At 41.8% G+C, this 13,558-nt stretch overlaps 1 protein-coding gene across 1 annotated transcript in view; it reads left to right on the forward strand.

Annotated features, from left to right (window-relative positions):
- The window catches only part of HEMK1 (HemK methyltransferase family member 1), a 52,376-nt gene extending 39,417 nt beyond the window's left edge, over positions 1-12,959 (forward strand). The window contains exons 10-14 of the mRNA XM_015427197.1: positions 1,200-1,249; positions 2,587-2,692; positions 3,828-3,923; positions 9,742-9,855; positions 11,943-12,959. Of these exons, the coding sequence (XP_015282683.1) occupies positions 1,200-1,249; positions 2,587-2,692; positions 3,828-3,923; positions 9,742-9,855; positions 11,943-11,985 (409 nt within the window). The 3' untranslated portion in view covers positions 11,986-12,959. The remainder of the gene's footprint in view (positions 1-1,199; positions 1,250-2,586; positions 2,693-3,827; positions 3,924-9,741; positions 9,856-11,942) is intronic.
- The last annotated feature ends 599 nt before the right edge of the window (positions 12,960-13,558 follow it).

Raw genomic sequence — 13,558 nt, forward strand, 5'->3', positions numbered from 1 at the left:
CCCAGCCTTTCCAAAAAGGATGATGGTGACACTCAATTAGGCTTTACTTCCTATTGCTGTTTGCATCAACTCTACTGTGCACTTAAGTCATATTGATTTCAGTTGTAAGTGCTCCTCAGTTTCTCCTGTTGAGTACTTAGCTTTATATCTCCTGTCTCATCTCCTTTCATTTTCTTTCTTGATAGTTCAGTTCAAGCTAATCTACCCCACTGCTCTTCTTCCCTTTTCATGCCTTTTGCCATTACTGTCCCCATGCTTAGAACAACCCTTCTCCAGCACACACACACACACACACACACACACACACACACACACACATCACAACATCTCCCCTTTAGCCTTTAAATCATTTTTTGAAACTGATCCCATGTGCCCTAAAACACAAATCTGACAGTGATTCTGCCTTGGATGTGAATTGGAAGTGGAGATGTGGGCAGAGGGTAGCAGCAGCATAGAATGGCCTGTGGGATCAGCCTTCTGCCTAGTGCATTTTACCCTATCCCAGAAATAATAAGAAAATTCTGTGGTGCAGTCTCTGCCAAAGTTTGCTGCATGCAGTAGGATTTTCCCTGCAGAGGTTGACTCCCCTTCCCCCACGCAGCCCAAAATGCTGCTCCTAGAGGATGGTGCTGAGCTGGAGAGCTGCAGCACAAATGGGAACTGGCAAGATCACAACCAACAACAGCACCAGCACCATTTATGTGCATGGATCTGTTCAATTTGATCCATATTTTAAGTGAACACATCAGGTACATCTACCAACTTGATGCAAAAAAACCCCAGGGCAATAAGTCTAGAGTGGCTACTGAAAGGTGTAATAATGCAACGTTTACTGAAGCCAGTTTGGGCCAATGGGCCTGCAAGACCTGGACTAGCATCCATGTTTAGCCATGGGCTGGTTGGGCTCTCAGTAGATGCGTACTTCTCAGCATTGGATTTGAAAATGGAATAATAATGATTTACTTTGCAGGGTAATTGGGGAAGTACTGCAATGATTGCAAAGTTTATTGCTTAAAGAAACTTCTGCCTAAATGGTGGGTTGCACCAACATGATGTGGTTGATTGATTGCACACATTGCTTTGTTGCACATTGGTGCAAAAGAAAACAAGATGGTTACTCCATGGTTTTTGCCGCATTACTCTTGTGGTTTTGCACCTATGATATGGGTTCTGATTAGTTGTTAAATTCTTCTTTGTAGGTTACAGCTGCAAAAGAGGATTAAAATTCTTCATCATGATGTCTTTTCAAGTAAGTCCCTTTCACATTTCATTTGCAATAGGACAAGAGGAGAAAGATGGGATCTGTCATACATGAAACGAAGGTAGAATGGCTACACCATATAGTGTCTTGCAGCATGCCATTGTCAGTAACGGCTTCTGAATCTCCATCGTCATACCAGTGCTTAGTGGCCCCAAGCACTTTATTTCACATTCTGAGCATCTGAGGGGAGCACCTTTACGATGATGCCACCCCAAGGCATCCATGTTGGCAAAGCATAGGAGGTACAGTACGAAGCTCATATGGCTACATTGATTTATTTTTAACTTAATTGATTTTAATTAATCATGTGTAACTCACCCTTTGATTTTGTAAAATCCCTAAGGGAAGCTAAGAACAATCAGTTAAAATTAAAATCCGTACAAAAAGAACAACGGCAGCCTACAAGCTTTAAGGAGGGGAAAGAAGCCAAGAACAAAACTGGAAATGGGAGAAGCAAAAGAATGTACCTTGCTATCAGATGCTTTTCTAATGAGCACATCATTTGCCTCATGCCAAATGCCAGCACAGATAAAGCAAAATGAACTTCCTTTAGGGGAAAGTTCCAAGGCTCAGCACTGCTGTACGGGAGGCCCCTATCCCACATAGCCACCCACAGGATTTTTTGCAGGAAGGCTTGGGAAAGCTTATCAAATGGAAGTACAGTATTTCTGCCTGTTTTGTGGACAATTTGAATGTTGGGATACTTACCTGGTTCCCATTCAGTAACCATTCCGTGGTCTCTGGTGATTCGTCTCCCGGCTCCTCAGCTGAAAGTCTTGGCAGAAGCTGCCATTTTGCCAGATTCTTTAGATACAGCCACTACTTGGCTCTTGAAAACCTTCAGGACAACTCCTAAGCAGGTCAAATAAAAGTCCATTTTATTCAGTGGGGCTTACTCCCAAGAAAGTGTTCGGATTGCAGCTCTTTATTATGTGCAGCATTTTAATAAAGGCTGACATCCTAACTGCTTGCCTCTCCCACCAATAGGAAATAACAGCTTGTTGTCGTAAACTATTGGTTATTCTCAAGTTACCATGTCTTACAGTTTATGTTGATTTTTAAAGCCAGCCTGATACAATACTTGTACTTCCATTAAACATCATTTTACAAACGGTTGTTGGATGGGATTTTTTAAATGTGCTTGATTATTGGGGGAGGGTTTAGGATGTATGTGTTTAGGATGTATATTATTGGGGGAGGGTTTAGGATGTGACAAGCTACTCGGGCAGGATGGGCAATATGATAGTCAAGAAATTTAATGTGGGGAGTAACATTTGGGTATATTATTATCCTTAAAATGTGTTGTTGCCATTTCTTTGATGCAGGTTCGTGGGAATGTTTGCTGCACTGGGGTTTGGTAGACATTATAATCAGTAATCCACCTTACGTTTTCCATGAAGACATGAGTCACTTGGCACCAGAGATCCTTCGGTAGTCAGACACTTCTACATTCTAATCTTGCTGCTGCTCACACACACACCGCCACCAGCTCTTGCCCTTTGAAGATTTCTGGGATTTCACCATCAGCCACTATTATTATTTTTAATTATTTTAATTATTTATCAAATTATGTCCTGCTCTCTCCCCCAAGCAAGACTCGGGGCAGCTAACAGCATATAAAATATACCTGAAAAAACAATAGAAACGATACAATAAATAAAAATATAAAACAATTAAAAATCTAAGACCTAGCAATGATAAAACTGAGAACCAGTGTGTGGTAAATGTTAAAAGGTTAGGATAGAACTGGATCTAGCCTGACTTCAAATCACAGATTTGTCATGAAGGTCACTGGGTTTCATAGGCCAACCATTCTTTCTCAGCCTGGCTTAAATTTCAAGGGTTGTTGTAAGGATAAAAGTATAGTATGCTGTATGCTGCCCTGAGGGTAAGCATAAGTTAGATGGATTAATTTCACCCTCTAACAGTGCAATGCTAAGGAGAGTTATACCTTTCTAAGCCCATTGAAGGGTATGACTGTGTTTAGGATTTCCATGTAAGAGACGGAATATCTGAATCTCATCAGGACATTTCCAGGCATTCATTTCCAAGCATTACAATCACCAGTCAGCACAAAACGAAATCAGGGTATTAGATTTCATTTTGTCCAGTGATCAGTTAATAATAAACATGTATTCAGTAAGGGTTTCAAGGACTTTTAAAATACTGTTCAAGAGGATAAAACAGTCCTTGCTAGAATGGCTGGCTAACAAACTCAATGCAAAATAAAGGTGAGGGGAAAGGAAAACAAACAAATTCAAATATTTTAATGTTAAATAATGACCAAGTAGAATAGCTACAGGGAATACTAGGAGGGGAGGAAACATGTTGATGAAGAAGGCCTTGCCGTCTCACCCCCTCCTCAGATGTCTTATGGGTGGCATAGTCACTGAGGGAATTATAGTGGAAATTCCATATCAGCACTCTCCATTTTCCATGTTGTGTACCTGCAGGGTTACTAGTAGGACCTCTCTTTAGTGCTTGTTTTCAGGTGACATATATGTTTTGTTTCTGTTCGTGATGTTGGCAGATGCTTTATTTTATAGACTTTGTCTTTGGTTTCTAGCTATGAGGACCTTGGCGCCCTGGAAGGTGGGCATGATGGGATGACTATTATTAAAGAAATTCTGAACCTCGCTCCTTACATCCTTAAAGATTTTGGGTGAGTTTTCATGCTGGCTTCTTTGCGGACTTCAGACAGTATCTGTTTTCTCAGTTCCAGGGTTCAGGAACTGGGAATGATGCCACCTGATGGTTGCCATCCAGCCTTGCAGCCAGAAGAAAACCTTGGACAGAGGAATAAATGGAGTTCTGCAAATCACAGCAGCTTCTGATTTTCCTGATTCCTTTCCATTTCTGTTCTTTTCCCCTCCTCAGATGGAAGATATAAAACAAATGAAAGGGGACATCCTAACCCTTTCTACTCTGTTACGTTTATTCTGATTTTCTTCCGTAATACAGGACAGAAGGAAGACCAAGAACAGGAACACACTTTGAAAACTTCTCTTTTTCCTGAAGGATTTTGCCTCTTCCCCTGATTCACCTCTTCCAGTATTTTTTTTAGGAGGGGGGGAGTTATGCTTTGTGACAATCTTATTCCAAAGTGGCTTGCCAATGAAATAAGTTACTGTAATTTTATTTACAGAAGTATTACTGTATGCCAGTTTCCAGATAGTTACTGGTTGTAATCTCAATCACACATCCCCTTGCCATAGATCACACATAGGGCGTTCAGATGCGGCGTTTCAGCCGGCATAAACTGTACTGGTTGGAACCGGTGCAGTTTATGCCGGCTGAAACACGATCACACTCACCTCCATTTTGCAGATCCCATCGCTGTATGCCCGCTCACACACTGCGGGTGTTGGCTTTTTTTTTTTTTTTAACTCAGTTTGAGCATGCGCATAGGCAGCCATCCACAGAAGTCTCTCCTAAGTGTATGCTTCATTAACCAGATAATTACAAGTAGAGAAGCCCTTACCTTTAAAGTTTAAAGACCAAACTGGCCTCCCTTAAGTCCCGGACTCCTCCGATACGCTACACTAAGGGCTTTTTTTGTTTTTTTAAACAAACGCTCAGGGCAAAGCTTCGCCCAAGCGCATATTGCTTAGTTAAAAAAAATGGCGGGGGGAAATCGGAAGCCTCAGGCTTCCGAACGGAAGTGACTAGGCACCGGTGGAGAGTGATCAGACGGCGGGGTTAAGCGAATGCAACCGTTGCACTCAGGATACCACCACTTGGGGACCTAGTGGCAGAGTGCAACGGTTTAAAGGCCTTTACAACGGTTAGGGACGGGAGGCAGATGTTCACGGTGTGAACCCCGGTAAGTACACCGGTTGGAACCAGCACCTATACCGTTGTAAAGCCCCCGTCTGAGCGCACCCATAGTGTCATATATCCTACTACTCGAGCAAAGTTTGAAGCCTTCAACTTAAGTGGCTTTTCCTCTAATGGAAGAAATACAAGTTGGAGGAAGTCTCCTTTAGGCTTGAAGAACTTCCTGTAGCCTAAGGTAAAACATGTCTAGGTCCTCTGTAATACATGTTTATGCCCTCTGTTTCTTGGTATGTCTGAAGGTCACTAGTCACATTTCAGTGCTATTGAAGTAAATGGTCTTAGAAGGGTGTCACTGTGCTTAAAACGACAGTGTCTCTACAATTTAAGGATGAGCGATTTTTTTAAAATGATAGAGAAAAAAGAAGGAAATGTCAAAAGAGCACCCAAATGGTGAATTAAAATAAGTCATTGGGGGTTGAAGAGGTGTTCATCTTTTCAAAAGTGACCCTACAAGAATGTGTTGCAGAGCTTTGAAGCAGTTCCTTTGGGGAAATAAAGATGGGGAAGGAGACGTGGTCATAAAAAACTTCTCTAAAAATTATACTGTGTCCTGCTGCAACTCATACATATCAGAAGGTGTGACTTACAGGTGTTAGAGATATACCATCAGCCAGAAAAACTAGCTCTGCTAGTGCTGATCTACCCAAAGAAAGGGTGGGAAGAAGAAAAACTTAGCAGATGTGGTAAACAAGTTTAAGAAGTCTCTCCTAAGTGTATGCTTCATTAACCAGATAATTACAAGTAGAGAAGCATGTTAATACAAGGCCAATATCCTGAACAAATAACAACCCACTGTCTCATTGCATAACTACAACATTTTAGAAGATTTTATCAGACTTGAGAAAAGCTCTACAAAATAATAAGTCACAAAATATCAGTTCTTTATATATAGCAGTTCTTGTGAGTTAAACTTATATTGTGGAGGCTGAGAAATTCTTGAGTCATATTAACAGTGCCATCTTAAGCACAGCTACATCCTTCTAAGCCCATTGATCTCAATTGACTTGAGAAGGTATAACTTAGGATGGCACTGACAGTGTGTAAGATTGGAAAGGAACTGAAATGTGGTATTTAGCAGTGTTCTCTTAGCTATGCAGCAGCCTCCAGTGGAAACCTGATAAATAAGCCTTCGTGGACCAACAGCAGTGCTAGAAGGGGTATGGAAAGTTAGTTGAGTTAACCACTTAAAAAAAAGAAAGAAAAAAAGTTGTTGAGTCAACAACTTGAAAAAGAATAGAATGAACAGTTAATGTTAATGAAACTGGACACATAATTCCATTCATAAAATAATAGGAAACATTAATAGTAGGGAACAAAGACAATATTATTAACAGCAATATCAAAAGCATTCATGTTATATTGGCACACTATAACGGGAAAAACAAGTTGATGAAAAGGCCTTTAGTGTAGACAAAATAATATTCTGAATTAGTCGCTTCTGTATAAATCCTGCTGTAATGCTGGTCCGTTACTACATTTTGAATAATCCCGATTCACGAAAAACATATTAGAATATGCCCATTTGCTACATTTGTAAATCAGAGGCATATACTGGAGCTCTGAAAAGGACAAAATCCATTTTCTTGAAGAGACTAGCAGAATTGTGGTGTTTTTTACAGGCAGTAGTAAAGTCAAGTTGAGAGTCGATCTGGCTCCTGAGGTATCCAAAGCACCAGCTTCTCCTTTTATTGTTGACAGTTTCTGATTGATCTTGTCAGTGGATTCTGATAGGATCCTTGGCAGTCTGAGACCCACCATGAGCTCTTGACTAGGGGTGTGCAATTTGTTTTAACTGGTGTTTTTTGGTGTGGGTCGATTGGACCCAAAAAAACCCATCAGTAGCCTAAAATATCCAGTAGCCTAAAATTATATTCATAAAATCAGTCCTCAGGTTAGAAGCAGACCATAGAAGCAGTTTAAAAAGATGAAAGCCCTCAGTGAAAAGCTTAAATTAAAAGAAATGGTTTGGCCTTGCAACTGAAGGACAGTAACGTAGGTGCCGGGTGAGTCTCAGCTGGGAGGCCATTCCAAAGGAAAGATGCTACCACTGAAAAAGCCCTGTCTCTGATCACCAGCCACTTCACCTCTGCATGCACAGAGAGCAGGGCTTGGGAAGAAGATTGTAAATGGTTGGCTGGACAGTACTGATTTATGCTCGTTTAACGGGCCTTCCATCACCACCAAATCCTGGCAATTATTCACTGTGGGTGACAAAAGTTCTTTTAGGGATCTCTACCCCACCCTACAACTGCTGTTTCTAGAGCCCCTTGGGAGAAGGAATGACTTGTAGACAAACTTATGCAGGATGGGGTTAAAGTTGGGTCCCTGGCCTGAAGAGATCGAGGATTACTGGTAGCCCCATTCCTCAGGCTACAGTCCTGGGTGGCTGGCACGACATTTAATGAGACATGCTTTTTGCCTAAGGTGTGAGGTGGTGAGCATTGACCTAAGGTTGGGGCTAATGAGCCCTTCTAGCAGTTTTATCAGGGAGGATGCAGGCGCTGGGCTGAGGAAATTGCTTATCCCTAGCTTAGACTGGGGAGGGAAGGCAGCATGGTATTGCCTGATCTTGTCAAGTCTCAGAAGCTAAGCAGGGTGAGACACCACCAAGGAAGTCGCTGGAGAGGAAGACAATGGCAAGCCACCTCTGCTTCTCACTAGCCTTTGAAAGCCCCTTGCTGGGGTTGCCACAAGTTGGTTGTGATGCAACAGCACTTACGTAATGTGGCTTAGACCAGAATCACATCTGCATTTAAAAAACACAAGAAAGTTGTATTTTCCACCTACGAATGCCAACAGTGGGAGATGAGTTAGAAAATATCACATGTCGTTTCAGCCTTAGAGTATTCCTCAGCTAGCAGAATGCAGAAACACACCATCTAAAAAAGCAAATGAAAGTTTTAAGCCTTCTAAAATTTAGGTCTCTTAAAAATCAAGTATTTGAGCTTAGAAGAATAAACATTTGGAAGAGGCTTGGATCATAGCTTATATAGGGGGGGTGCAAAAATAATTGCAGTGTTTCTTCCTAAGCCAAGAAGAGTGAAAACTTGTGACCATCATATTGCTACATCTTTTGTGGGTTTTCAAAGTGCTGATGACTGAGCTGCTCAAATAAAGCAACTTAAAATCACTCCTGTGAAGTGGAACCCTGAGACCTCATGCTTTAGTGATTATATCAGCACTTTTCATTTTTAGCCTAGAAGCGTAACCACTGTTTCCTAGCATTTCCACTTTTTAGTTTGGAGCTTTGTTTTGTTTTCATTTGGTTTTTTTGCCCTAGAAGTAGAGGAGGCGTTGGCAGGAAAAACAATTTTGCCAAAGTCACAGAATGGGATCTACAGCCATTGGTTAGTGTGACTGAGTCTCTGGTTGATTCAAAGGGAATGTTTTGTGTGGGGAAAATGTGGAATTCTGAGAAGCACTTACTGCTGGGGTTTGGCTCTTTCTATGACAGTTTTATTTGTAGCCTGCAAAACTACCATAAGCTGTTACCAAATTGAGAAAAAGGCTAGGTTTGTGTCAGGGGTTTTTGTGGCAGTACTGAATACCAGCACCTTTTGGGGGTCTTTCCAAAGTCCTGTGGGGAGGAATTGGGGGAAATCAGTGTGACGTTATATATGAGTTCCAACATCCCCCCTTTTTTTACCAAAAAAAACAAACCCACACTGGTTTGGGTACATAGTCATTAAGACAGCTATCAATATGCACTTGGAATTTCTGTTTTGAGATTCCTTGCCTGACACTAATTCTAATAAAAGGTGTTAAATCCTTATGCTCTGGCCTGAAAATAACCAAGTACTCCAGGAAGAGACAACACAATACAGGAAGGTATACACAAGTAATGGTTTAGACTTTCCTCTGTTGCTTGAAAGGAACGATCTGGGAGGTGAGGATTATGATTATTAGGAATATGTAAAACATGCAAGCTGAATTCCTCACTGTACTAGAACTCTCAGGGTCATTCAGTGAAACTGATTGGCAGAACGTTCTGCACTGACACCATGTCATGTGCCCTCAGGGCTGAGTATTGATTGTGACAGGAGGAAGTGGTGATGACAGCCAGTTGAGGTAGCTTTAAAGAAACAGATGATACAAATTTACAGAGGAAAAGATCTATCAATGGCTAGCAGTCATGCCTGCTAAATATAACCTCCATGTTATGAAGCAGTGAATCTCTGTTTAACAGATTCTGGGGGCAAGCAACGGAATATTGAAATCTCCACCTTGCTTTGCTTATTAGTTTCTCAACTGATGTAGGAAATAGAGTGCTAAGCTTCTCATGCCTTTGGTCTGATCCAATACTAACCACTACACCAAGCTGGCTCTCAGTTGTAGTGGTTAGTCAGACTAGGACTGGGGACAACTGTGTCCAAATCTCTTTTCCATGAAAGTCGGTGCATGACTTCGGGCCAGCCAGTCTTTGTCAGGCTAACCCTGTAGGTTATAAAAAAAGGAGGGGAGAATGACGTGTGCCATCCTTGAAATCCTTGGAGGATGGCCAGGATAAAAATGAGAATGATAGTAAATACTTCCGTATGTACTATGGATCTACCGATCCCACATTTTCATTGTATCAGTCTAATTATGTACACCGGTTAAAGAATTTTAGATCAAGCTGTTTCTCACTTTTCCTCTGTTTTCAGGAGCATGTTTCTGGAAGTTGACCCCAGGCACCCAAAGATGGTCAAGAATTGGCTGCACAGTCACCCGGATTTATCCCTCTTTGTGTCTGCCACCCACAAGGACTTTTGTGGAAAGTAAGAGTTGTGGAGCAGGGGCTGCTAGTTTTTTTCTTTGTTCTTCTATCAAGTAATGTAGTTTTGCAGAACCAAGTGCATTAAAAAGACATCTGGGTGGGAAAGTGTGCAATTCTAAAGGTCCTGCCCACACTGGTGCCATTTTCTTTCCTGCAGCTCCTCATAGCTGCCATTTGCCTTGCCACACCACTGAAAGTTTTTTTGAGGGATTTTACTTTTTTTCATGAACCAGTAAATTTCTTAGTGAAAGCTGAGAATTTAGAGGAACCTGTTGTTGTTGTTGTTCAGTCGCACAGTCGAGTCCGACTCTTCGCGACCCCATGGATCATCTCCCGCCAGGCCCTCCTGTCTTCCGCCGTCCTCTGAAGTTGGCTCAATTTCATGTTCGTTGCATCGATGACACTGTCTAACCATCTCATCCTTTGCCGTCCCCGTCTTCTTTGACCTTCAATCTTTCCCAGCATCAGGGTCTTCTCCAGGGAGTGCTCCCTTCTCATTTGGTGGCCAAAGTATTTGAGCTTCAGTTTCATTATCTGGCCTTCCAGGGAACAGTCAGGGTTGATTTCTTTTAGGATTGACTGATTTGTGATGATAGAGGAACCTGTAGATCATGGCAATAGATCATTGTAACATTATTGCACTATAGAAGAATAGCATTTAAATGGTTTAGTGGGGGGGAAATGCTGGCTGATGGAGGAGAGTGCACACAAACTCTCATGTGTTACGAGTGGAAATGCCTTTGAAGTCATGTTTGTGATGATAGGGAAATAGAGATGTAGTCTATGCCGAAGCCAGAGACAAATATTTCTGTTCTGTCATAGTGTGTGTGAAGAAATGCCTTTTTTGAGTGGAGGTCTGACCTGAGTTGAAACCTTTACCAGGAATTTTTTAAAGTTTTTCTCTCTGGGCAGAGAACAGGCAGGGAGGAGGAAGTTAGTCAATAGCTTTCCAGGTTCACCTCAGCTACCTCTTAAGAAATGCTCATAGGTCTAGCTGGAGACAATAGGAGGGTCCAGTCTCCCCCCCCTTTTTTCAAGCAGGGAACAGAGATCTGGAGGTATTAAATACTAGAGAGACTTCAGGAAGGAACTCCTGGAGATCTCCAAGAAAAGCTTCCTAGACCCAGCCTAACCTGGTCAATGGGTGGGGAACAGAGAGAAAATAAAACTCCTGGAAGCAAGGAGGAAGGCCTCTTTTGTGCAGAGTCCATCAGAGCAGATGGAACTCTTAACTGAGGTCTGGAGAAGGCGGCCATTACCATGTGCTGGCCTAGACAGCTGGAGGAAGCTGCAAGGTAATGGATATACTGTAGAGGTCTATAACATTCTCAGCTAAGGAGTCTGTCCTATATTTTAAAATCTGATAGTGCATGTATAGAGAGAGGGACAGAGGAATGGCATTTTACCCATTTCTTTTGAATCCCTTGCTCAATCTGGTGCTGTTCTAAAAGTATGCTTGTGAACATTTTCTTTTTAGTAAATACTTAGAATCATAGATTGTTAGAGTTGGAAAGGACCTTGCAGGTCATCTAGTCCAACCCCCTGCACTCTGCAGGAGCATAGCTGAAAGATAGCCCTACATACCTATAACATACCCAAATATATACCCAACATACTTTATAACTTATGATGCTGGTAGTGGTTTTCAGTACCACATAGACCTCCACCATCTCGGACACGCTATTTTAAATGGAGTGCCAGGGGGAAAACAGTCAGTTGGCAAACGACTATTCCTCCAGGGGTGCACAAGGCAGTCAACGGTCCCTGTGGTGACCAGGTGCTGGGCAGCGGGAGACACAGAGGCAAGGCCTCAGAACTTGGAAGGGAAGCTGGGAGTCCTGACCCTCCCAGCAGGGAATTCCATACAAAGGTCAGGTGGTTGCAGTGGTTACCCAGGAGAGAAAGGAAAGTATCTCTAGGTGTTAGGGAAACCTTGGAGGGCAGGGTGGAACAGGGCCTGCAGGCCAGAGTGAGCCCATTCAGCCACAGCATGCATGACTTGGCAAAGTGACCTTATGAAGGGAACTTCAACTCTTGTAGTTTCTCCAGTGGATTTTATTGCTGTGATTTTGTCTTTTTTCTACACAGGCCAAGATTTTTGCATATCCAAAAATATAAAAGAAGGTCATGAATAGTTCTGCCTTCCCAGGATTCCTGTCTTGCAAGAAGAGTCCTTTGTGTAGTGTTCGGTGCTGGAACAGGCATTTGAGCCTCTGTTTCACTTTCTGGGACTTGTTACCAGGGTGTATTTTCACCAGTTCCTTCATGATGAAGAAGTCATGTGCTACCTCACCTACTACTGATTGACGTTGCATTCTTGGGATGACAATGCCTTGCCAGTAATGGATACTAGACAAGAAAGTTTCAGACAAACTATAAATTATCACACTTCTGTTTTTAGCCTAGCTGCATCCATTTTTTGGCATTGAATTTTACCAACAAGTGCTTTACATCAGGAGGCAGTGTAGGTGATAAATCTTCTAAATTCGACCAGGCAGAACATCATACATGAATCCTGCTCTGCTCTGCCTGATCCACAAAACTACATGCTAATACAAGCCTTATGAAAAATGAATGTTAACATGGGATGAAGAACTACACTTTGCATTGACAAAACTGGCTTTGTTAAGAAGGGGAAGTGTTCATAAGTGCAAACCTAAAAGCAGGCTACAGTTACCACCTTCCTGACTTGATTTCTGTTTAATTTAAGAAGGCTGGAAGAAAGCTTGTTTCTGCTCATCTTTTAGAGTTCCCAGTGTTGCAAATGCTACCAGAAATACATGTTCATGACAAGATGAACCGTTCAGGTAACCACAGTGGTTGTGTGACATGTGGTATCAAAAGTGTGTGTGATCCAAAAAAGCATGCCTGTCTTGGATTTCTTTGGAATGTGGGGGTGCAACTCTTTGGACTGTGGAGTTCAGCCCCTTAAGCTGGCAAAGTGCCTCGGGCCCACCCCTACAGAGCTTGGGTGTTCAGACCGTTAACACGTAAGAATTGTTGTATCAGAATGTATATGTATCTCTCTATGAATTGTTTTGATCACTGTGAATTTGAATTAAACTTAGTTCAAGCCCAAATTCAGCAATCTTGGGACAGTTTTATCGGGGGGGTTTTTTTTAAGTATTTTTATTAGGTTTTTATGCTTAATAGACAGACAAACACATATTTGTTTGTAATGGTAAATAAAATATGGGTCAGTTTTATCGTGATGGTTTATCTAGTGGTTGTTTTAAAAGAAAAGAAAAATCAGAAACCAGGAGGAATGACTAAAGAAGCAAGAGATGAATTTGCTGTAGGAAAAAACCAAAGTGTGTATGGGTAATAACTGAGCAGTTTATTCTGCATTGTCTGTTCATTTTGAAATGTGCATGAATATGATGAACACAAGCCGCACACTTGGAAATAGCTTCCAAGGACATGTTATGCTTTTGGTATATACTTTTTGGATTCCCTGTGAATTAGAGCCTTTATTAGAACCATTGTTCTGTGCATTAGAGCCTTTATTAGAGCCATTATTCTGAGTTTAGGATGATCTGGTACCATCTTTGTGTTCTTAAATCTATACTTTAAGGTACATTTTCAAGACTGATTAGTTACTTGCCTCTTAGCATCCTTCTGTTCACCTTATCAAGGCTCGGTTTTGGCAAAGGAGAGGATTCCAGCTTTTAGCTCCCATGTATTGGCTAGGACAATTGCACAAA

The sequence above is a fragment of the Gekko japonicus genome, unplaced genomic scaffold (genome assembly GCF_001447785.1).
Source record: "Gekko japonicus isolate JY-2015 unplaced genomic scaffold, Gekko_japonicus_V1.1 scaffold922, whole genome shotgun sequence".
NCBI classification, from domain to species: Eukaryota; Metazoa; Chordata; class Lepidosauria; order Squamata; family Gekkonidae; genus Gekko; species Gekko japonicus.